Source organism: Macaca nemestrina, chromosome 7, assembly GCF_043159975.1.
Source record: "Macaca nemestrina isolate mMacNem1 chromosome 7, mMacNem.hap1, whole genome shotgun sequence".
Taxonomy (NCBI): domain Eukaryota; kingdom Metazoa; phylum Chordata; class Mammalia; order Primates; family Cercopithecidae; genus Macaca; species Macaca nemestrina.
The window spans coordinates 100677984-100701304 of NC_092131.1; the positions used below are offsets into that span (position 1 = coordinate 100677984).

A 23321-nucleotide genomic window follows, 5' to 3' on the forward strand; every position below is an offset into this window, starting at 1 on the left:
TGAGACGATGTTCATAGGATTAGCAGGGTGAGTATTTAGATATGAGCTAGGCATGCCACCTTACAGCTAACCCAAAGGAAGCTTTCCAGCCAATTTACGCATTTATTTATTTATTTATTTAGAGATAGAGTCTCGCTGTGTTGCCCAGGCTGGAGTGCAACGGTGCAGTCTCGGCTCACTGCAACCTCCGCCTCCCGGGTTCAAGCGATTCTCCTGCCTTAGCCTCCCAAGTAGCTGGGATTACAGGTGCCCGTCACCATGCCTGGCTAATTTTTCTATTTTTAGTAAAGAGTGGGTTTCACCATGTTGGCCAGGCTGGTCTCCAACTGCTGACCTCGTAATCCCAAAGTGCTGGGATTATAGGTGTCAGCCACCGTGCCTCCCAAAGTGCTGGGATTATAGGTGTCAGCCACCGTGCCTGGCTGCCAACTTACACTTTTTATAAAAGTGCCTAGTGCCTGGAGTAGTCTAATCATAGAGAGAAAAGGTAGAATGGTGGTTGCCAGGCTTGGAGAAAGGAAAAAAATGGGGACTTATTGTTTGAGTATGAAGTTTCACTTTTGCAAGAGGAAATGAGTTTTGGAGGTGATGGTAATGATTGCACAGCAGTATGACTGTACTTAATACCACTGAACTGTACACTTAATGGTTAAGATGATAAATTTTATGTTATATGTATTCTTTTTTTTTTTTTGAGACCGAGTCTCGCTCTGTCGCCCAGGCTGGAGTGCAGTGGCGCGATCTGGGCTCACTGCAAGCTCTGCCTCCCTGGTTCACGCCATTCTCCTGCCTCAGCCTCCCAAGTAGCTGGGACTACAGGCACCTGCCACCTCGCCTGGCTAGTTTTTTGTATTTTTTTATTAGAGATGGGGTTTCACCGTGTTAGCCAGGATGGTCTCAATCTCCTGACCTGGTGATCCGCCCGTCTCGGCCTCCCAAAGTGCTGGGATTACAGGCTTGAGCCACCACGCCCAGCCTATGTTACATGTATTCTACCACAAGTTTTAAAATTGGAGGAAAAAGTACCCTATTCACCTTTCCTCACTGGGACCTTCCTTTGGAAACCCTCTTTATGCCATATTCTGTTGACCATGAGTTGACTTACTTGTAAGTTTAACTTAAAGTCTGTCATCTAAGCCTTCTTATGTTATCCTTCTCTTCCTTTGAAGGAATTCACTTGGAATCTTGTAACAGTGGTACATTGTCTTATTCAGGAAGAAGGAGAGACAACCATCTTGCAACTAGAAAAAGATTTGCGCACCCAGGTGGAATTGATGCGAAAACAGAAAAAGGAGAGAAAACAGGAACTGAAGCTACTTCAAGAGCAAGATCAAGAACTGTGTGAAATTCTTTGTATGCCCCGCTACGATATTGACAGTGCCTCAGTGCCCAGCTTAGAGGAGCTGAACCAGTTCAGGCAACATGTGACAACTTTGAGGGAAACAAAGGTACACTGCCTACATTTGTACTTCCTAAAAACCACTTTGGTTTTCCTCTAGGTATCTTGTAATTGCTTTGTTTTAAAGGCTTCTAGGCGTGAGGAGTTTGTCAGTATAAAGAGACAGATCATACTGTGTATGGAAGAATTAGACCACACCCCAGACACAAGCTTTGAAAGAGATGTGGTGTGTGAAGACGAAGATGCCTTTTGTTTGTCTTTGGAGAATATTGCAACACTACAAAAGTTGCTACGGCAGGTACTGTCTTCTCAAATTATGCCCTAGGATCTCCGTAGTATATAGTTTGAAAAAAACTGACAGCTGTTTCTTCAGTCTTAAATAAGGAGACAATGTAAGATGAGAGAATGAGGGAAGATAAGGATAGTAATATATGATATACAACCTTGATTTTTGTTTACTAGTTAAAAAAGCTTTATATGTAGCTCCAAGAAAATGAAATTATAGATGAAATAACATTAGTCATTTGAATTAGATTAGTGTTTAATTAAAATTGTTTTCAGTTCTAAATTTGAATGCTAATTCTTGGAGTCCGAGATCCTGACAGCCTTACAGCTTGTGTTTAGGAGGCATGAAAACATGCTACTTTGAGTTCTCATGAAAGTGCCTCCTCTACCTGTGGGTCCAGACGTTTCTTTGCGGGAGGCCAGAGGGCTAGCCTCTGTTGCTGCTTTGCTGTGAGTGACACTGGCTTTCTGTGCTGTAGCTGGAAATGCGGAAATCACAAAATGAAGCAGTGTGTGAGGGGCTGCGTGCTCAAATCCGAGAGCTCTGGGACAGGTTGCAAATACCTGAAGAAGAAAGAGAAGCTGTGGCCACCATTATGTCTGGGTCAAAGGCCAAGGTCCGGAAAGCGGTAAGAAACCCAATGGGTACTGGGTCAGAGTCTTCTCTTAGCACTTCTGTGTTAGTCATAAAGACTGTTGATTTGGCCTGGCGCAGTGGTTCATGCCTCTAATCCCAGCACTTTGGGAGGCTGAGGTGGGTGAATCATTTGAGATCAGGAGTTCGAGACCAGCCTGGATAACATGGCGAAACCCTGTATCTACTAAAAATACAAAAATTAGCCAGGCGGTAGTGGCACATGCCTGTAATCCCAGCTACTTGGGAGGCTGAGACAGGAGAATCGCTTGAGCCTGGGAGGCGGAGGGGTGTAGTGAGCCAAGGTCGTGCCACTGCACTCCAGTCTGGGCGAGAGAGTGAGGCTGTGTCTCAAAAAAATATATATATTGATTTATAACACCTTTGTGGCTTTGCATAATAATTTTACTTAAAAGGGAGGGAACTTTTGCAAACTTTAGTGAATATAAAAGTATGACAACCACCTTTAACAAGTTTCTTTCTTTCAGCTGCAATTAGAAGTGGATCGGTTGGAAGAACTGAAAATGCAAAACATGAAGAAAGTGATTGAGGCAATTCGAGTGGAGCTGGTTCAGTACTGGGACCAGTGCTTTTATAGCCAGGAGCAGAGACAAGCTTTTGCCCCTTTCTATGCTGGTTAGTACAGGAGTGAGGTCTTTGGTTTGTTTGTTTGTTTGTTTGGAGACAGGTCTTACTCTGTTGCCCAACCTGGTCTCAAATTCCTAGGCTCAAACAGTCCTCCTACCTCGGCCTCCCAAAGTGTTGGGCCACCACACCCAGTCAAAAGTGTGGTCTTCCTGTGGCCTGCTCACTAGTTTTTAAGACATCCAGACATTCAACAGGAAGTATTTCCTCTTCTGAACAGATAAAGCCACCTTTTCAAGACATTTAGCATAATTGCCATTCCTGTATGAAAAAGTATTTGCAAATATTATTGGGAAATACTCGTCTCTTGCTTTCTGAAGCAATATGTCAGTGTAGCTTCTAGCTGTGAAGCTTAAGTTTTTATCAGGTGCTTACTTTTTGCAGGTGCAGTGTCAAACCCTTAATATTATTTCACAGAATCCTCATGTCAAGAGCTAAGGATACTAAAGCACATAAATACTGAGTAACTTAACCCAGAGACATACAGTGGTAAATGCCAGAGCCTATGTTTGGGCCAAAAGGAGCTTGACTCCTGGAGCCCAGTGGATTTCTAGTCTGAACTGAACTGAATATAAAGATGAAGCTATCCCAACTAAATTCAACAGATGTTTTTGCACATTTTCTGTGATCCACCCCTCTACTGGCTGGGCAAGACAGAAAAGAAGAATATGAAAGAAACCGAAGACAAGGCAAGAGATGATGCAGATTTTTGACATTATTTTAGTCTCTATCCTAGTCTCTTAGGCCCTAGTCCCTCAGGCCGATTGTGACAAAGCTGGTTTTTATTAACCACTATATATCTATTACACACACACACATGCCTCTTCCTGTATCAGTTTACTATAAGGAAAGAATCTATTTCCATTTTAGGGAATGGATGATTTGTAAAATTGGATACTAAACACTAGAGGAATTGTTTTAAACTACTGGGCCTATATTTTGCAGAGGACTACACAGAAAATCTGCTCCAGCTCCACGATGCTGAGATTGTGCAGTTAAAAAACTACTATGAAGTTCACAAGGAACTCTTCGAAGGTGTCCAGAAGTGGGAAGAAACCTGGAGGCTTTTCTTAGAGTTTGAGGTATTGCCCTAGTTTTTGTGTTTTTGTTAAACCATGCCATGTACGGAATCAGTCCAGTTAGCTTTGTTCTTTGCCAGGCTTTTGATACCCCATCTTTAAGTCTCTCTAAATTTCTGCTGACCCCTCTATTTGGTAAGCTTATCTGCAGGGTCTTATAAGAGAAAAGCCCAAAATTAATGGCTTAAATAAGGTTGGCATTTCCTGCATGAATGAGGTTCAGAGGTGGGCAGTATGGGGCAGGCATAGCAGATCTGCACAGTGAGCAGGGCCCCAGGCTTCTCCGGCCCAGGGCGCTCCCCCACCACTAAGGGTGGACCTTATTCTCAGGGCCAGGATGGCTGCTACTAGAACTCCCACCCTGATGGCACTTTTTTTTTTTTTTTTTTTTTTTTGGAGGTGGAGATTTGCTCGTCACCCAGGCTGGAGTGCAATGGCGCGATCTTGGCTCACCACAACCTCCACTTCATGGGTTGAAGCAATTCTTCTACCTCAGCCTCCCCAGTAGCTGGGATTACAGGCATGTGCCACCATGCCCGGCTAATTTTGTATTTTTAGTAGAGACAGGGTTTCACCATGTTGGCCAGGCTGGTCTCAAATTCCTGACTTCAGGTGATCCGTCCATCTCGGCCTCTCAGAGTGCTGGGATCACAGGCGTGAGCCACTGCGCCTGGCCCCTGATGGCACATTTCAGACAGTGTGGTGGAGGAGGAACAAAGAAGGCATTGCCCCTCACTCCTTCAAGAGCTCTTCCTGGCTCTCTTCACAGCACCGTGGCTCACATGCTGTCAGCTGCTGGTGAGGCTGGGTGAATTGCTGCCCCAGGTAAATTCTGGTTCTGTTACTAAGGAAGGAGAGAAGAATGGATGTTGGGGCAGGCAACTAACATTCTACCATTCCAGCTTTTGCTATTTACTTAGAAAATTGCATGGGTATTGATTCCTTTTCTTCTGATAGGCAGCACGGATGGGTTCCTTCAGAGCATTTTAGAGCTCAGGGACTATGGTGAGGCAAGTGAGGCGTGTAGGGCACAGATTGAGGGACACCTTGTTCTTGGGTTCATGCTGGCCCTGTTAGAGCTCACAGGGCGTTCAGAGAATCTGAATTCAACTCCTTCAAGTTTACAGGCAGCAAACTAGGACTCAGAAGTGGAGAGAACTATGGGATATCTTACAGCTGTTTAAGAACAGATGTCTTTGTCCTCAGTTATTCTTTACTTCTGGTTACAACAAAAAGAAGAGTAAACATAAATAAGGAGGCCGGGCACGGTGGCTCATGCCTGTAATCCCAGCACTTTGGGAGGCCGAGGCGGGCGGATCACAGGTCAGGATATCGAGTCCATCCTGGCTAACATGGTGAAACCCTGTCTGTAATAAAAAAATACAAAAAATTAGCCAGGCATGGTGGTGGGCACTTGTAGTCCCAGCTACTTGGGAGGCTGTGGGAGAAGAATGTCATGAACCCAGGAGCCGGAGCTTGCAGTGAGCCCAGATCAAGGCACTGCACTCCAGCCTGGGTGACAAAGCAGGACTCCGTCTCAAAAAAAAAAAAAAAAAAAAAAAACCATAAATAAGGAGCTAAGGCAGCAACCTTTGTTGACATGCCAGTATTTAAGAAGAAAACAAGAAATGAATTACCATCCTGTCTAGTAACCATTGGCTATCACCAATCAAGCAGTATGGAAGGGAAACAATTTAATTTTCAAGAATGTCTTCTAAATTTTTCTGCTTATGTGCCCCTATTTTTGAGTATACATACCTAATTTATAATTACAAGCTATATACTTGCATTACTGTTCTGATATACTATATATGTTCTAAAAGAAAACACATGCTGGTCCAAGAGAAGTGGCGTTTATAACTCAGTGATCACAGCCAGTTACAGATTTGTTCCTGTCCCACTGCATTACTTGACTAGAAAGAAGACGACAGTAAAAAACAGAAAAGTTAATAAAAAGTTAAAAAGGATGAGAAGCTTTAACTATTTATTTTTATTTATTTATTTATTTTTTGAGTCTCACTCGTTGCTCAGGCTGGAGGGTAGTGGCGTGATCTCGGCTCACTGCACACCACCCGGGTTCAAGTGATTCTCCTGCCTCAGTCTCCCGAGTAGCTGGGACTACAGGTGACTGCTACCAGGCCCACTAATTTTTTTACTCTTAGTAGAGATCGGGTTTCACCATGTTGGCCAGGCTAGTCTCGAACTGTCGACCTCAGGTGATCCGCCCGCCTCGGCCTCCCAAAGTGCTGGGATTATAGGCGTGAGCCACTGTGCCCAGCAAGAACAAAGACTCTTAACAGAAGTTATTGGTCTCATGGTGCCAGGCTTTCTACTAATATTAAAATGTACTTTTCACAGAGGAAAGCTTCAGATCCGAATCGATTTACAAACCGAGGAGGAAATCTTCTAAAAGAAGAAAAACAACGAGCCAAGCTCCAGAAAATGCTTCCTAAGGTAATATTATTGCTAACGGTTTTTGGTGCTTGGTTACAAAGATACCTCACTATTTGTATGTCTTTTTCTTTCTATTGTTTAGCCCCAAAATGATTTTCTTCAAAGCTTAGGCAGAGATAATAAGTTATATATTCAGTATACGCAACTGTGTATCAAGGCGTATTCGTTTGCTAGGACTGCCATAATAAAGCACTACAGGCCGTGTGTGGTGGCTCACGCCTGTAATCCCAGCACTTTGGGAGGCTGGCGGATCATGAGGTCAGGAGTTCAAGACCAGCCTGGTCTCTACTAAAAATACAAAAATTAGCCAGGCATGGTGGCGGGCACCTGTAATCCCAGCTACTCAGCAGGCTGAAGCAGAGAATCGCTTGAACCCGGGAGGCAGAGATTGCAATGAGCCAAGACCACGCCACTGCACTCCAGCCTGGGCCACAGAGTGAGAGACTCCGTCTCAAAAAAAAAAAAAAAAAACAAAACAGAAAACACTACGTACTGGGCAGCTTTGACAACAGCAACTTATTTTCTCACAACTCTAGAAACTGCAAATCTGATGACAACATGTCATTGGCAGAGTTGGTTTCTTCTGAGGCCTCTCTCCTTGGCTTTGTAAATGGTCGTCGTCTTCTCCGTGTCTTCACATGGTTTTCCCGCAATATGTGTGGCCTAATTACTCCCAGTCATATGAGATTAGGGCCCACCTAATGACCTCATTTTAACTGAATTCTTTTTTTGTTTCTTCAAGAGATGGGGTCTTGCTATGTTGACCAGGCTGGTCTTGGACTCCTGGCCTCAAGCAATCCTCTCATCTCGGCCTCAGGAATGCTAGGATTATAGGAATGAGCCAGCACACTTGGCCTTAATTCTCTTTTTAATGACACTGTCTCCAAATACAGTCACAATCTGAGGTACTGGGGGTTAAGGCTTCAACATTTGAATTTGGGGAGAAACACAATTCAGCCAGTTACATAAGGAAAGCCTTTGAGAGAGAGAGTCCTGTGGGCTTCATTACCATTTTCCACTTTGATAATACCACCATTTTTTTAAGTTAAGTCAGGGATATCATTTCAAAACACTCTCATTTAGTAATTCATCTATTCCTCACAACATCCCTATGAGGTTGGTATTATTTCTATTTTTACAGATGAGGAAACTGAGGTACTAAGAAGTTAGGTAAATCTGGCCAGGCATGGTGGCTCACTCCTGTAATCCCAGGGCTTTGGGAGGCCAGCAGTTCGAGACCAGCCTGGCCAACATGACGAAACCCCATCTCTACTAAAAATACAAAAATTAACCAGGCGTGGTGTATGCCTATTAATCCCAGCTACTCAGGAGGCTGAGGCACAAGAATCGCTTGAACCCGAGAGGTGGAGGTTGCAGTGAGCCGAGATCGTGCCACTGCACTCCAGCCTAGGCAGCAGACTGTCCCAAAAAAAAAAAAAAAAAAAAAGTTACATAAATTTGCTCACTGCTTCACAGCCAGTAAAGACGGTGATTCCAGATTGAACCCCATTATGTCTGATTTCAGAGTCCTGCTCCTAATGTTCACTGTCTATTTCATATTGCTGATCTTTACTGTGCTGCCTCCAACTTCAGGCACCAAAACCTTAGTGGTCAAACTTTGGGTTCTTGCCATTTTCCACTCTTGTATGTTGTGTGAATGAAATGTCCCCGGGCTTTGATTTCTGGTCACTCTGACCTGTACCTATGTGGGCCCAGCTACCTGAGATGAGGCTAGTGATGCTCTGGGGAGGAGGAGTCACTCTCTAGAGAAATCATTTCATTTGGGCTTTACACTAAAGAGTTGAAGTAATTAACATGTCCTTATTTCTGGTCTCAGCTGGAAGAAGAGTTGAAGGCACGAATTGAACTGTGGGAACAGGAACATTCAAAGGCATTTATGGTGAATGGGCAGAAATTCATGGAGTATGTGGCAGAACAATGGGAGATGCATCGATTGGAGAAAGAGAGAGCCAAGCAGGAAAGAGTAAGTGTGAACGTGAGCACAAATTGGGATAAGAGGAAGATGGTAATCTGAGCAGCCCAGAGTCTCTGCCAGGGACCAGGGTTTGTTGAATAGGGAGCCTGTGGCAGCTCTTTTTAGCTCTGGCTGCGGAGACATGGGCGGAGACATGGTCCTGCTTCTGTTGCCATCCCAGACCTGCTCTCTTCCTAAGATGTATCACTGTTGCTTCTGACTTTCACGCAGCAACTCAAGAACAAAAAACAGACAGAGACAGAGATGCTCTATGGCAGCGCTCCTCGAACACCGAGCAAGCGGCGAGGACTGGCTCCCAACACACCGGGCAAAGCACGTAAGGTAAACACAAGGCTTACGGAAGCACTGATTTCAAGGGAGTGGGTGAGGGTAGTCCCAGCCACCTCTTTGAACAGAGCCAGCCCCTCCATACCCGTAGGTATTTCTAGTCAGGTGGGACGAGAGACCGAAAAGAAATAAGACACACACAAAGTACAGAGAAAGAACAGTGGGCCCAGGGGACGAGCGCTCAGCATACAGAGGACCCACACCCGCACCGGTCTCTGAGTTCCCTCAGTATTTTTTATTATTTTCACTGTCTCGGCAAGGGGAATGCAGCAGGAGGACAGGGTGATAGTGGGGAGAAGGTCAGCAGGAAAACATATGAGCAAAGGAATCTGTGTCACAAATAAGTTCAAGGGAAAGTACTGTGCCTTGGATGTGCATGTAGGCCAGATTTATGCTTCCCTCCACCCAAACATCTCAGTGTAGTAAAGGGTAACAGGACAGTATTGCCGCCAGCATATCTCGCCTCCAGCCACAGGGCGGTTTTCTCCTGTCTCAGAATAGAACAAATATATGATCGGGTTTTACACCGAGACATTCCGTTCCCAGGGGCATGCAGGAGACGGAGGCCTTCCTCTTTTACTAATCCTCCTCAGCACAGACCCTTTACGGGTGTCGGGTTAGGGGACGGTCAGGTCTTTCCATTCCCACAAGGCCCTATCTCTGGCTGTCTCAGTGGGGGAAAATACCTGGACAATACCCAGGCTTTCTTGGGCAGGGGTCCCTGCAGCTTTCCGCTGTGCATTGTGCCCCTGGTTAATCGAGAATGGAGAACGGCGATGACTTTTACCAAGCATACTGCCTGTAAACATACTGTTAACAAGGCACATCCTGCACAGCCCTAAATCCCTTAAACCTTGATTCCATACAGCACATTTCTGTGAGTACAGGGTTGGGGCTAAAGTTGCAGATTAACAGCATCTCAAGGCAAAACAATTTTTCTTAGTGCAGATCAAAATGGAGTTTCTTATGTCTTCCTTTTCTACATAGACACAGTAACAGTCTAATCTTTCTTTTCCCTACATCTCTTGCCCTCTGTCCTGCAGAGAGGGGAAAGGGTTCTTCTGTCCCTTCATGTCAAGTCCACTTGAGAGTGAATGGGGCCGGGCGCGGTGGCTCAAGCCTGTAATCCCAGCACTTTGGGAGGCCGAGACGGGCGGATCACGAGGTCAGGAGATCAAGACCATCCTGGCTAACAAGGTGAAACCCCGTCTCTACTAAAAAATAAAAAAACTAGCCGGGCGAGGTGGCAGGCGCCTGTAGTCCCAGCTACTCGGGAGGCTGAGGCAGGAGAATGGCGTAAACTTGGGCGGCGGAGCTTGCAGTGAGCTGAGATCCGGCCACTGCACTCCAGCCTGGGCGACAGAGCGAGACTCCGTCTCAAAAAAAAAAAAAAAAGAGAGTGAATGGAAGGCTAAATAGCGGCTTATAGTGACAGTCACAGAGTGGCCAGCTTTGGTGTCTGCGCTTGAGTCCTTGCATTAAATTTGAGGGGTGGGGGGGAATGATTGCTAACATTCTGGTAATGATGAAAAGAAAGCTTCATTGGTTTTCCCGAAAACCTGTAATGCTGTTTTCCCTGTAAGGCCAAGAGGTGGCCATGTTGTACCATGTGAAAAACAACGTTCATGCTTACTTACTAAATGAAACATGTAATGATTCTTCATCTCTACAGCACAAAGTCAGAGAGGACTTTATTTATTATTTATTTATTTTTTTTTATTTTTTTGAGACAGTTTCTCTCTTGTTGCCTAAGCTGGAGTGCAATGGCGTGTTCTCAGCTCACTACAGCCTCTGCCTCCTAGGTTCAAGCGATTCTCCTGCCTCAGCCTCCCAAGTAACTGGGATTACAGGCATGTGCCACCACGCCCAGCTAATTTTGTATTTTTAGTAGAGACAGGGTTTCTCCATGTTGGCTAGGCTGGTCTTGAATTCCTGACCTCAGGTGATCCACCCACCTCTACTTTCAAAGTGCTAGGATTACAAGCGTGAGCCTCTGCGCCTGGCCTACTTTTTTCTTTTTGATAAATAAAAGCATTATTTCTTCTCCCTACTCATATTTTATAACATAAATTATTTTTAGAGAGCGTCTTGCTCTGTCGCCCACACTGGAATGCAGTGGTGCCATAATGGCTCACTGCAGCTCAACCTCCTGGGCTCAAGTGATTCGCTAACCTCAGCCTCCTACGTAGCTGAGACTTACAGGCACATGCCACCATACCCAGCTAATTTTTTTGGGGGGGGTGGGGGCGGTTTTTTGAGTTTTAGTAGAAACAAGGTCTCACTAAGTTGTCCAGGCTGGTCTCAAACTCCTGAGCACAAGCAGTCCTCCTGCCTCAGCCTCCCAAAGTGCTGGGATTACAGGTGATGAGCCACTGTGCCTGGCCTAAAATGTGTATGTTTTTTTTGTTTTTGTTTTTGAGATGAAGTCTTGCTCTGTTGCCAAGCTGGAGTGCAGTAGCGTGATCTCGGCTCACTGCAACCTCCGCCTCCTGGGTTCAGGTGATTCTTGTGCCTCAGCCTCCTGAGTAGCTGGGACTACAGGCCTGTGCCACCATGCCCACCTAATTTTTGTATTTTTAGTAGAGATGGGGTTTCACTTTGTTGGCCAGGATGATCTCAATCTCTGGACCTCAGAAGATCCTCCTGCCTCAGCCTCCCAAAGTGCTGGGATTACAGGCATGAACCTCCACCTCCCGGGTTCAAGCAATTCTCCTGCCTCAGCCTCCTGAGTAGCTGGGATTACAGGTATGCGCTACCACACCCGGCTAATTTTTTATTTTTAGTAGAAATGGGGTTTCTCCATGTTGGTCAGGCTGGTCTCATACTCCCGACCTCAGATGATCCACCCACCTCGGCCTTCCAAAGTGCTGGATTGCAGGCATGAGCCACTGTGCCCAGCTACCTAGAGTTTTTTTAATTAAAAAAAAAAAAAGTTGGCCGGGCGCGGTGGCTCAAGCCTGTAATCCCAGCACTTTGGGAGGCCGAGGTGGGCGGATCACGACGTCAGGAGATCGAGACCATCCTGGCTAACCTGGTGAAACCCCGTCTCTACTAAAAAATACAAAAAAACTAGCTGGGCGAGGTGGCGGGCGCCTGTAGTCCCAGCTGCTCGGGAGGCTGAGGCAGGAGAATGGAGTGAACCTGGGAGGCGGAGCTTGCAGTTAGCTGAGATCCGGCCACTGCACTCCAGACTGGGCAACAGAGCGAGACTCCGTCTCAAAAAAAAAAAAAAAAAAAAAAAGTTTTGACTGGGCGCAGTAGCTCAAGCCTGTAATCCTAATACTTTAGGAAGCCAAGGTAGGGGGATTGCTTGAACTCAGAAGTTCGGAGACTAGCCTGGGTAACATGTTGAAGCCCCATCTCTACTAAAAACACAAAAATTAGCTGGTTGTGGTGGCACACACCTGTGGTCCCAGCTACTGAGGAGGCTGGGGTTGGAGGATTGCTTGAGCCCAGAAGGTTGAGGCTGCAGTGAACCAAGATTGTACCACTGTACTCCAGCCTGGGTGACAGAGTGAGACCCCCATCTCAAAAACGTTTAGAGCTCTTATTAGCATGTAAGTTTTGACATATGTACGTTTACATAATGAAACTGTCACCATAAGTTAGATAATGAACATTTCCATGGTCCCCAAAGTTTCCTAGTGCCTCTTTGTATTACCTCCCTCCTTCTCTGGCTCCTGATTTGCCCCCAGCCTCTAGCTGTGGCAAGTAAGGATTTACTCTTTAACTACAGATGTTTGCATTTTGAAACATTTTACATAGAATCCCGCAGTATATATTCTTTTTTGTCTGGCTTCTTTCATTTAGTATAGATTCATCTCTGTTGTTGAATGTATCAAAAGGTCACTCCTTTTTATTGCATATCAATATTCATTCCACTGTATGAATTTGCCACAGTTTGTCCACTTACCTGCTGATGGGTATTTGGTTGTTTCCAGCTTTTGGCTGTTGCAGGTAGCTGCTATGAACATTTACATCTAAGTCTTTGTATGGATCTCTGCTTTCGTTTCTTTTGGGTAGAGACACCTGAGAGTAGAATGGCTGGGTCGTATGCTAGATGTCTTGTGCCACAGTGGTTGTACCATTTTACATTTCCATTTGCTGGATATCAATAGGCTTTGAAAATTTTCCACAGGTTTCTTCAAACCTATGCAGTATTAGACACAGCAGGCCCTTCACCATGTAAACCCATCTTCCCTGGACTGCCTCCAATAGTCATTTCTCTGTAGGGTAGAGACGGGTTGCTGGAAATGCTGAGGATGTTACTGCACATAAGTAACCCGTGTGTTCTCTCTAGCTGAACACTACCACCATGTCCAATGCTACGGCCAATAGTAGCATTCGGCCTATCTTTGGAGGGACAATCTACCACTCCCCTGTGTCTCGACTTCCTCCTTCTGGCAGCAAGGTTAGTATGCCCTGTGTCTAAGCACATCCTCACATGCATCCCTAGCCTGTTCACCCAGAGGCCCCACCTACTTGTTCTGGATTCTAAGATCCCTGGATTTGGTTCTTACTTACATGCTGAGAGTTGACAGATATAAGCTAGCTCACCATTAAATAATGGTCCAAAATTAATGTGCAAAAAAAGAGAACAGTCACTCTGAGCCCCACTGGTATCATGAGAAGCACTGGGATGTCTGGGAAACTGAAGATCAGGCAGGGTCACTGTGGACTCAATTCCAAGCCGACTCAATTCCAAGCCCAGTCTTCAGCTGGTATGGAGCTAGGTCCCCTACATGTGGGTTCCAGCCCAGTGAAACCAGATCACTAGACATGCCAAGTACTCAGTAGAGATGTTGAAAAGTATGTGGTAAAGCACAGTCTTTCAAATATTTTATTAGACTATGCACAAGATAGGTGTTCTGTAAATCAAGAATTCATATTTTAAAAAATTTTTTTCTAGAGATGGGGTTCTGTTATGTTTCCCAGGCTGGTCTTGAACATGTGGCCTCAAGCAATCCTCCTACCTTGGCCTCCCAAAGTGTTGGGATTATAGGCGTGAGCCACACCCAGCCCCATATATATATATTTTTTAACTAAAAAGTATAGGATTCTAGACATGAATACAAAGATAGTCTCAGCCGTTGACCAGTGCAGGTATTGTGTGTGCACGTTCATTAGAAGGAGGATACATGGATCTCTTTCCTTTCTCTGCAGCCAGTTGCTGCTTCCACCTGTTCAGGGAAGAAAACACCCCGTACTGGCAGGCATGGAGCCAACAAGGAGAACCTGGAGCTCAACGGCAGCATCCTGAGTGGTGGGTACCCTGGCTCGGCCCCCCTCCAGCGCAACTTCAGCATTAATTCTGTTGCCAGCACCTATTCTGAGTTTGCGGTAATTCACCTTTTCTAATATCTACCAGTCTCTGGGGAGCACACAGTTGGGGCAGAGTGGGTATCTTCCCAGGGGCACCCAGGCTGTTAGCTAGGGCAGCTACCTTGGAGGCTGAGAATCCCTTTCCTGCTTTGACCATGGCGGGGTGGGTGTGATTTAAGGGGGGGTTGTATAGGAAGGAAGTTGGCAGCAGCAACTAGACATTGAACCTGGATCCTTCTGCTTAATATATACCATTCCCTGGCTGCGGGAGGCAACCCCTCTATCACTGCCCTGGTGCTCTCTTGGTGGAGTTCTTGGTAATTGTTTCAATTCTTTGTTCTTAGAAGGATCCGTCCCTCTCTGACAGTTCCACTGTTGGGCTTCAGGTCTGTATGGCAACCCCTGCACGTCCCATGTCCCTTTTCCAAACTGATCTGTCATCTGCTGGCTTCATTCATCTGGGCACAGGGCTACACTAACCAATAATCTCGGCAGTGTTACAAAGGAAGCAGGAATTCCTATCATGGACTCAAAAAAAACACATCTGATTTACATTCACAACAGATTAATAAGAAAATTTGTTCAGACTTGAATTGGATTCTCAGCCCCTAAAGTCAGGCAGTTTTAAATCGTGTTTTAACAGAAAACCTTGACCCTCCCCAATTGTGACATCAAAGGCCTGCAGTAGCTGGAAAGAATAGAGGCCCCATCACATGGGGAAGGGAGCCCCAGCTGTGTGCTGCCTACAATGAGGCTCTTGGCCTGTGTGCTGATTATTTCCTGGAGTATATGCCTTCCTAACCTCAGGGCTCAACTGCCAGCTCTGTCTATTCTCAGCTAGCTAATGCCGATTTCCTCACCTTTGCCTCTTTCCATACATTGAGCTACTGAAGCATAGATGAAGCATTGGAAGCAAGTTTTTCCAGAATGCTCTTCACTTCCTAGTATCCTACTCTATATCTGCTAACACCTAATTACACTGCCTTTTACTTAATCTATCTTCTCTTCTCTCAATATTTTACTAGCAAGAGGTGAGGATGTCCCTCACCCTTGAGGGGATGTTGAGTTAAACCCCTAGCCTGCCTCCCCTCTTAATTGCTGCAGGGATGGCGAATGGAACAGTTGGCCAAGGCTGCAGCTAATTTTAATCACTGAAACTGGCTTCCTACTCCAGCAAGTTTTTCAAATTACATGGCTGGTGGTGCTTCTACCTATAAAAGTGGGTGTGTGTCACTCTGGCTGACTGCTGGACAGAGGTCCAGCTTTCTCTTTTTTGCTTGTTCAACCAAGGCCCATTTTATCTAGTTGAGGCTTAAATGTACCTGCCTATCTCTGTGGCTAGTCCTAGGTAGGTTCATCTGGTTTGAGTTGCTATGGCTGATAGACTCCACCAGGCAGCACCAAAGCCGGTAAACTAACCTCTGCTAATATCTGTCTTTCTCAATGGCCATTCATGCTTTATCTTTTGCTGCTATACCATGTGCTCCAGCATGAGATCAAATCACCAGCAGGTTACAAGGCCTCAGCCCCAGGGATTGGTAGATATATGTTCTGGCCCATTGTTTTATAGAGGGCTTCAGGAGACCAAAGCTTGTTGCCTACTTGACGACTCTAAAGTAGCTTTGTGAAGTAGAGTCATGCCTCACTTAATGACAGGGATATGTTCTGAGAATGTGTGGGGCAATTTCATTGTGCACATATCAGTGTGTACTTAACAGTCCTAGACAGTACAGCCTACACACCTAAGCTATATGGTATGGCGTTTTCCTCCTAGGCTACAAACCTGGGCAGCATGTTACAGAAGGAATACTATAGGCAATTGTGGGTTTTTTTGATTCAGGCTGGGATACTGTAGGCAGTTGTAACGCAATGGTAAGTATTTGTGTATCTAAACATAAGAAAAGGTACAGTAAAAATACGGTATAATCTTATGGGACCACCATAGTGTATGTGGCCTGTTGTTAACTGAAACGTCATTATGTGGTGCATGACTGTATGAAGGATTTCTCTTCTCTGAGGTGTAACAGAAGGGACTGGCTGAGGAAAGGGATCACAGGCATGCGTGTACATGCACTCTGTCTATGACTAATAGAATGGTGCTCAGAGTTCTTCGCCTTTTACTCCTAACGCAGCCTATGCCAGGCTGGGGATCTCAGAGAAACTGCCTTCAAGGGACCTTTGGTGACACTTAACCATACTTAGAAGGGTGGGGCATGTGTAATAGAGGCAGTATTGCCACTGATGTTATTTATTTTTCAACAGCGAGAACTTTCAAAGGCTTCCAAATCTGATGCTACTTCTGGAATCCTCAATTCAACCAACATCCAGTCCTGAGAAGCCCTGATCAGTCAACCAGCTGGGGCTTCCTGTGCCTAGACTGGACCTAGTTATATGGGGGTGACCGTAGTTTTTCTTCAGCATAGGCGTGCTTGAAACCCTGGACAGGTTCCATGACCATGGGCCTAACTTAAAGATGTGAATGAGTGTTACAGATGAAAGTCCATCATAGGTTTGGTGGTCCTAGGAGACTTGGTTTTGACTTAAATACATTAAAAGTTTATGGCAGGAAGTGCAAATTTTAGCATATGGGGCCTGACCTCTACCACATAATTCTACTTGCTGAAGCATGATCAAAGCTTGTTTTATTTCACCACTGTGTAGGAAAATGACTGACTATGCCCATCCCTGGGGTAATTCTGGCATGTATACCTGTAACTAGTAATTAACATCTTTTTTGTTTAGGCATGTTCAATTAATGCTGTAGCTATCATAGCTTTGCTCTCACCTGAAGCTTTGTCCCCACCACACAGGACAGCCTTCCTCCTGATGAGAATGTCTGTGTGTCTGAAGTTGAGATGGCCTGCCCTACTGCCAAAGAGGTGACAGGAAGGCTGGGAACTGCTTTGTTAAATTGTGTTCAGTTCTGTTACACAGTGCAATGCCCTTTGTTGGGGGTATGCATGTATGAACACACATGCTTGTTGGAATGCTTTCCTCAGCGTTTGTCCCTGGCTCCCATCTCCCCATTCCTGTGCCTACTTTGCCTGAGTTCTTCTACCCCTGCAGTTGCCAGCTGCATTGGGAGTCTGTTTGTTCCAATGGGTTGGGCTGTCTTTGTCGTGGAGATCTGGAACTTTGCACATGTCACTACTGGGGAGTTGTTCCTGCTCTAGCATCCACGATGAGATGCCCTCTTTACCTACCCTCTCAATCACTACTCTTCTTGAAGCACTATTATTTATTCTTCCTCTGTCTGCCTGCAGCAGTACTACTGTCGACATAGTGTAAATGGTTCTCAAAAGCTTACCAGTGTGGACTTGCTCTGTGTCAGCCACACTTGTTTACTCATACAGTACGTGTCCTGTTTTTAAAATATAAAATTATTCTTAAAAATAAATTAAAATCTGTATACTTACATTTCAAAAAGATACAGTGTGGTGTTTCCTTTTTATCCCCAGTCACTTTTTGAGTTGGTTGGTCTGTGTGTAAAAAACAGACACAGAAAAAACTAAAAGAACCTCCTGGAAATTTTTTTTTGAGACGGAGTCTTGCTCTGCCCAGGCTGGAGTGCTGTGGCACGATCTCGGCTCACAGCAAGCTCCGCCTCCTGGGTTCATGCCATTCTCCTGCCTCAACCTCCCGAGTAGCTGGTACTACAGGCGCCCGCCACCACGTCTGGCTAATTTTTTGCATTTTTAGTAGAGACGGGGTTTCACCTTGTTAGCCAGGATGGTCTCGATCTGACCTCATGATCCACCCGCCTCGGCCTCCCAAAGTGCTGGGATTACAGGCGTGAGCCACCGCCACCGCGCCCGGCCTCCTGGAAATTTTTAGTCAGGAATGTGATTTTTTTTTTTTTTTTTGAGTCTCACTCCATCGCCCAGGCTGAAGTACAGTGGCACTATTTTGGTTCCCTGCAACTTCCACCTCCCAGGTTCAAGCAATTCTCCTGCCTCAGCCTCCTGATTCGCTGGAATTACAGGCACGCATCACCACACCTGACTAATTTTTATATTTTTAGTAGAGACAGGGTTTCACCATGTTGGCCAGGCTGGTCTTGAACTCCTGACCTCAGATGATCTGCCTGCCTCCCAAAGTGCTGGGATGACAGGCGTGAGCCACCACACCTGGCAGTGTGTGATTTTTAAAACACTCTCTGGTACATTTCTAAATTAAGAATATCTCGCCGGGCGCGGTGGCTCAAGCCTGTAATCCCAGCACTTTGGGAGGCCGAGACGGGCGGATCACGAGGTCAGGAGATCGAGACCATCCTGGCTAACACGGTGAAACCCCGTCTCTACTAAAAAATACAAAAAACTAGCCGGGCGAGGTGGCGGGCGCCTGTAGTCCCAGCTACTCAGGAGGCTGAGGCAGGAGAATGGCATGAACCCGGGAGGCGGAGCTTGCAGTGAGCTGAGATCTGGCCACTGCACTCCAGCCTGGGCAGAGCGAGACTCCGTCTCCAAAAAAAAAAAGAATATCTCTTATTCTAATTTTTTGTGAGAAATATAAAACCTAACCCCTGATGTGTAAAGAGCAAAGAGAGTCCTAGGAAGCTTCTGGCTTCAATGTCATTTGTCTCAATATGGGGAGGCTGCCCAACTTCAACAGCATTACTGAGGGAGGATGGATATAAACTGTACACATGTGAAGGGTAAGACAGAAAAACCATCACTACAGTCAAGTTAACCAAGCATATATACCCCAGAAGTTTCCTCCCACCCCTTTCTCATTCCTCCTTCCCAGCCTCACCCTGCACAGCAACCACTGATTTTTTTTTTGACATGGAGTCTCGTTCTTGCCAGGCTGGAGTGCAGTGGCGCGATCTCAACTCTGCCTCCCAGGTTCAAGGGATTCTCCTGCCTCAGCCTCCCGAGTAGCTCAGACTGCAGGCGTGTGCCACCACACCCAGTAAATTTTTGTATTTTTAGTAGAGACAGGGTTTCACTGTGTTAGCCAGGATGGTCTCGATCTCCTGACCTCATGATCCGCCCACCTCAGCCTCCCAAAGTGCTGGGATTACAGGCATGAGCCACTGTACCCGGCCCACCAATTTCTTTGTTACTACAGATTAGTTTGCATTTTCTACAGGTTTATTTATTAGGTTTATTTTTCACATTTGGCTTTTCTCCAGTTTTTGGCTATTAAAAATAAGGCTGCTATAAACATTCATATACAAGTTTTTGTATGGATATATATTTTTTTCTGGATAAATACCTAGGAGTGAAATGGCTGGATCACATCTGTGGTAGGTAAACACTTAACTTTTTAAGAAATGCCAAACTGGGCTGGCATGGTGGCTCATGCCTGTAATCCCAGCACTTTGGGAGGCTAAGGTGGGCAGATCACAAGGTCAGGAGTTCAAGACCAGTCTGGCCAACATGGTGAAACCCCCGTCTCTACTAAAAATACAAAAATTAGCTGGGTGTGGTGGCACACACCTGTAAGCTCAGCTATTCAGGAGGCTGAGGCAGGAGAATTGCTTGAACTCAGGAGGTGGAGGTTGCAGTGAGCCAAGACTGTGCCACTGCACTCCAGCCTGGGCAACAGAGCAAGACTCCATCTCAAAGAAAAAAGAAATGCCAAACTGTTTGCCAAAGCAGTTGTACCATTTTACATGCCTGCCAAAGCAGTTGTACCATTGTACATTCCTACCAGTAATGTATGAAGTTTCCAATTTCTCCACATCTTCACCAACAGTTGGTATGTTCAGCCTTTATATAATTCTAGTTATTCTCTGTATGAAGTGGTGTCTCACTATTGTTTCCATTTACAATTCCCTAATGACTAATGATGTAGAGCATCTTTTCATATGCTTATTTGCCATCCTTTTGTCATCTTTGTTGACTTCTGTCCATTTTAAAAAATGGCTTGGCTGGGCGTGATGGCTCATGCCTATAATCCTAGTACTTTGGGAGGCTAAGGCAAGTGGATCGCATGAGCCCAGCAGTTCGAGACCAGCCTGGGCAACATGGCACAACCCCATCTCTACTAAAAATACAAAAAACTAGCCAGATGTGGTGGCACGTGCCTGTAGCCCCAGCTACCCGGGAGGATGGCTTAAACCCAGGAGGTGGAGGCTGTACTCCAGCCTGGGCAACAAAGAGACCCTGTCCAAAAAAAAAAAAACAAAACCTACAATGAAACCCACTTCATACCCATTAGGATGGCTATTAACCAACAAATAGAAAACAAGTATAGATGTGGAGAAATTAGGATTCGTGTACACTTCTAGTGGGAATGTAAAATGATGCAGCCTCTGTGGGAAACAGTAGGGCAGTTCCTCAAAAAAAATTAGAATTACCACACAAGCAATTCCATTCTGGGTATATATCCAAAAGAACTGAAAGCAGAGACTCAAAGTTGTACACCCATGTTCACAGCAGCATTATTCACTGTAGTGAACAACTCAACTATCCACCAATGCACGGATGAATAAAATGCAGCACACACGTACAACAGAATCTTAGCCTTTAAAAGGCAGGAAGTCCGGATACATAAGCTACATCATGGATGAACTTGGAGGACATGCTGCTAAGTGAAATAAGCCAGTCATGAAAAGACAAATACTATGGGATTACACTTACATGAGGCACTTACAGTAGTCATAGAAACAGAAGGTTAGGACTGTGGTTGCCAGGGGCTGGGGAAGGGGAGACTGGGGAGTTAAGTGTTTAATGTGCAAGAGTCTCAGCATGGAATGATGAAAAAGTTCTGGAAATGCATAGTGACGGTTGCCGCACAGTAAATGCATATGTCACTGAACTATGTACTTAAAAATGGTTAAAAAAATTTTCTTTTATTTAACATACATTTTATGTTCAGTATATTTTACCACAATAAAAAAGAAAAAAAAAAAACTTAAAGACCCCATGGGTGGGAAACATTTGCTAAACCACAGACACACACATGCAGAAATACAATTTAACCATAAAGAAAACTACTGATGTTAAACTTACTTTATCAAAATAAGTTAATACTTGTAAAGCACTTTGAGCCTTACCTGCCATGGAGTAAGCATCACCTAAGTATCAAACAAAAATTGGTAATACCAGGAGAGACTGAAACAACAAACTACATGGTAGCAGAAGATGCTCTGAATACTAACTCTCCTCTGAATACTAACTCTCAAAAGACTTGGATCTGAAATATCCAAAAGAAAAATCACTAAGGAAAATACAGAACATTTTGAAAGGCCAGAAAACTTGAACAGGCACTTCACAACAGAAAAACTCCAAATGGCCAAGAAACATATGAACTCTTCACCTCAAGCAATCACCCCACTTAGCCTCCCAAAGTGCTGGGACTACAGGTGTGAGCCACCATGCCAGCCATCCAATACACAAATGAAAAGCTACTCAACCTCATCAGTATTCAGGGAAATGCAAATTAAAACCAGTGTGCATCTACCTGACATTTCAGCCACAGTAGACACCACCCTGCTGGTGGAAAACAGTTATCTAGTAAAATTAAAGGTCTCTCTTGACTTAGCAATTCAACTCAATGTTCTGCAAAGGAACCTGTGCACGTGTGCAGAAGACTGCTCAAAAGTATTATGTGGAATGACCAAAATCAGAAACAAAATGACCATCAACAAAACCGTATCACTTGAGGTATTATTCATACAACGGAACACCATATAGCATTAAAAATGAAAGAACTCCAGGACCCAACAAGGATGGATCACACAACGCTGAGTGACAAAAACGACACAAAAGCGCATATACAGGTTTCCATTTATCTAATACTCAAAAGCAAACACAACTATGTTGTATAAGGATGCATGCAAGGCTGAGAAAATTCAAACGAAAGCAGGAAAGTGACTGACAAAGGAAGATGACCTGGAATGTGCCCCAATCTCAGCTACACATCAAATTACCTGGGGTGAGGTGGGCGGAGCTTTCAATCTACCAGTATCTAGGCCACACACTCAGAGGCTCTGATTTCATTGTTTCATTGACTTCATTGTTTCATTGATGCTGATCTTAGGCAGCAGAGTTTTCAACTTTCTCCAGGTGTTTCTAAAGTGCAGACAATTTTAGGATGGTGCTTGAGGGTGAAAGGCAGGACTGTGATGGGAAGGGGCAAATACGGGGCCCTTGGGGTGCAGGCAATGGTTTTCCTTGACCTGAATGGGGGGTTTCACAGGTGTTGTATATACATAATACATACACACGTCAGCTCTTCCCTTTCTCCACAGCATACACGTAGGTGTTCCAGGGCCCACAGGTGACAGCCTTTACTTGGAGTTGCTTATCTACAAAGTATTCCACACGGCGGGGCCAATCCAAGCTGGTGGTGTCCTCATGGCCCAGCTGTCCATATTTACCTAAAGTGAAACCAGCCCCTTTGCCATAGTTTCCACTGGGTCTTGCTGCTTCTTTCCCTCCAGGAAGGGGCCCAGACTATCAAATGAGGTGCTGGGATTATGCCCCACTGCTCTGTGACTCCAGGAGACCCAGAGCAAGGCAAACTTGGGTATCCCCAAGAGGCTAGTGGCGACCAGCCACTCCAGGCAAGGTGCTCCTCCAGACTTCCCTGCTACCCAAGCTAAGATGTTCAGAGCACACATTTCCATCATACCTTTTTATCCACCCAGTGTCACATCCACAAAAAGCTGCTTTGTAAATGCTGGTTGGATACTCCCTTAAGACAGTCTTTCAGAGAGGTAGGCAGGTGGTACCGATATCCTCTCCATGTCTCCCCTGTCTGGTCTCGGACTGAGTGTGCCTACGTCTGTTCCAACCCCAGGGAGGGAGCAGTCCTGGTCCTCCCAGTGACCTGGCCGAGGCCCCTGCTTCCTCTAGTCTTGGTGGCTCTGTCACCTGCCCTATACTCCCAGGTCTTTCTTCCCCTTGGTTTCATGGTCACAAAAACAATCCTTTTACTTACCCCAGCCCCAGGTGTAGAGCTCCCCTGTTCCTGAAAGCAAAAGAACAATCAATAGTTGTCACTACTGTTCTTTGGCAAGGCATTTATCCAGCCTGGCTTGGCACAGCCCACCGCTAGCACATTACAATCGTCATGAGATGTGCCTGGCGTAGAACAACATATTCTCAACAACTGGCTGATCACGTGGCATGGCAAAGGATCCCAACGGAAAAAGTGGCGGATCTTCCTGTGTGCCCCAACTACCGAGCGCCACAGTCTTCCTCCATGCTGGACCGGACAGACCCTGCT

At 45.5% G+C, this 23321-nt stretch overlaps 2 protein-coding genes across 29 annotated transcripts in view; one reads left to right on the top strand and one right to left on the bottom strand.

The window, feature by feature from the left end:
• The window catches only part of LOC105488285 (protein regulator of cytokinesis 1), a 29756-nt gene extending 12187 nt beyond the window's left edge, over nt 1-17569 (top strand). The window contains exons 4-15 of one of the 6 annotated variants that reach the window (XM_011752178.3): nt 1215-1448; nt 1527-1697; nt 2164-2313; nt 2807-2954; nt 3909-4045; nt 6401-6496; nt 8334-8480; nt 8703-8813; nt 13120-13230; nt 13983-14159; nt 14486-14527; nt 16404-17569. In XM_011752178.3, coding sequence (XP_011750480.1) covers nt 1215-1448; nt 1527-1697; nt 2164-2313; nt 2807-2954; nt 3909-4045; nt 6401-6496; nt 8334-8480; nt 8703-8813; nt 13120-13230; nt 13983-14159; nt 14486-14527; nt 16404-16475 — 1596 coding nt within the window. In that variant the 3' untranslated portion in view covers nt 16476-17569. The remainder of the gene's footprint in view (nt 1-1214; nt 1449-1526; nt 1698-2163; nt 2314-2806; nt 2955-3908; nt 4046-6400; nt 6497-8333; nt 8481-8702; nt 8814-13119; nt 13231-13982; nt 14160-14485; nt 14528-16403) is intronic. The other 5 variants (XM_011752176.3, XM_011752182.3, XM_071100643.1 and 2 more) reach the window with 5 other exon arrangements.
• The window catches only part of LOC105488284 (RCC1 domain containing 1), a 37317-nt gene that overhangs the window by 7945 nt on the left and 6051 nt on the right, over nt 1-23321 (bottom strand). For 2 of the 23 annotated variants that reach the window (XR_011626149.1, XR_011626136.1), the window contains exons 6-10: nt 23034-23063; nt 22314-22470; nt 22021-22162; nt 17558-17620; nt 11057-13999 (exon numbers count right to left, since the gene is read on the bottom strand). Coding sequence is in view for 2 of the 23 variants with exons in the window: in XM_071100647.1 (XP_070956748.1) it covers nt 22872-23063 (192 nt within the window). In the remaining 21 variants the exon portion in view is untranslated. The other 21 variants (XR_011626134.1, XR_011626135.1, XR_011626150.1 and 18 more) reach the window with 18 other exon arrangements.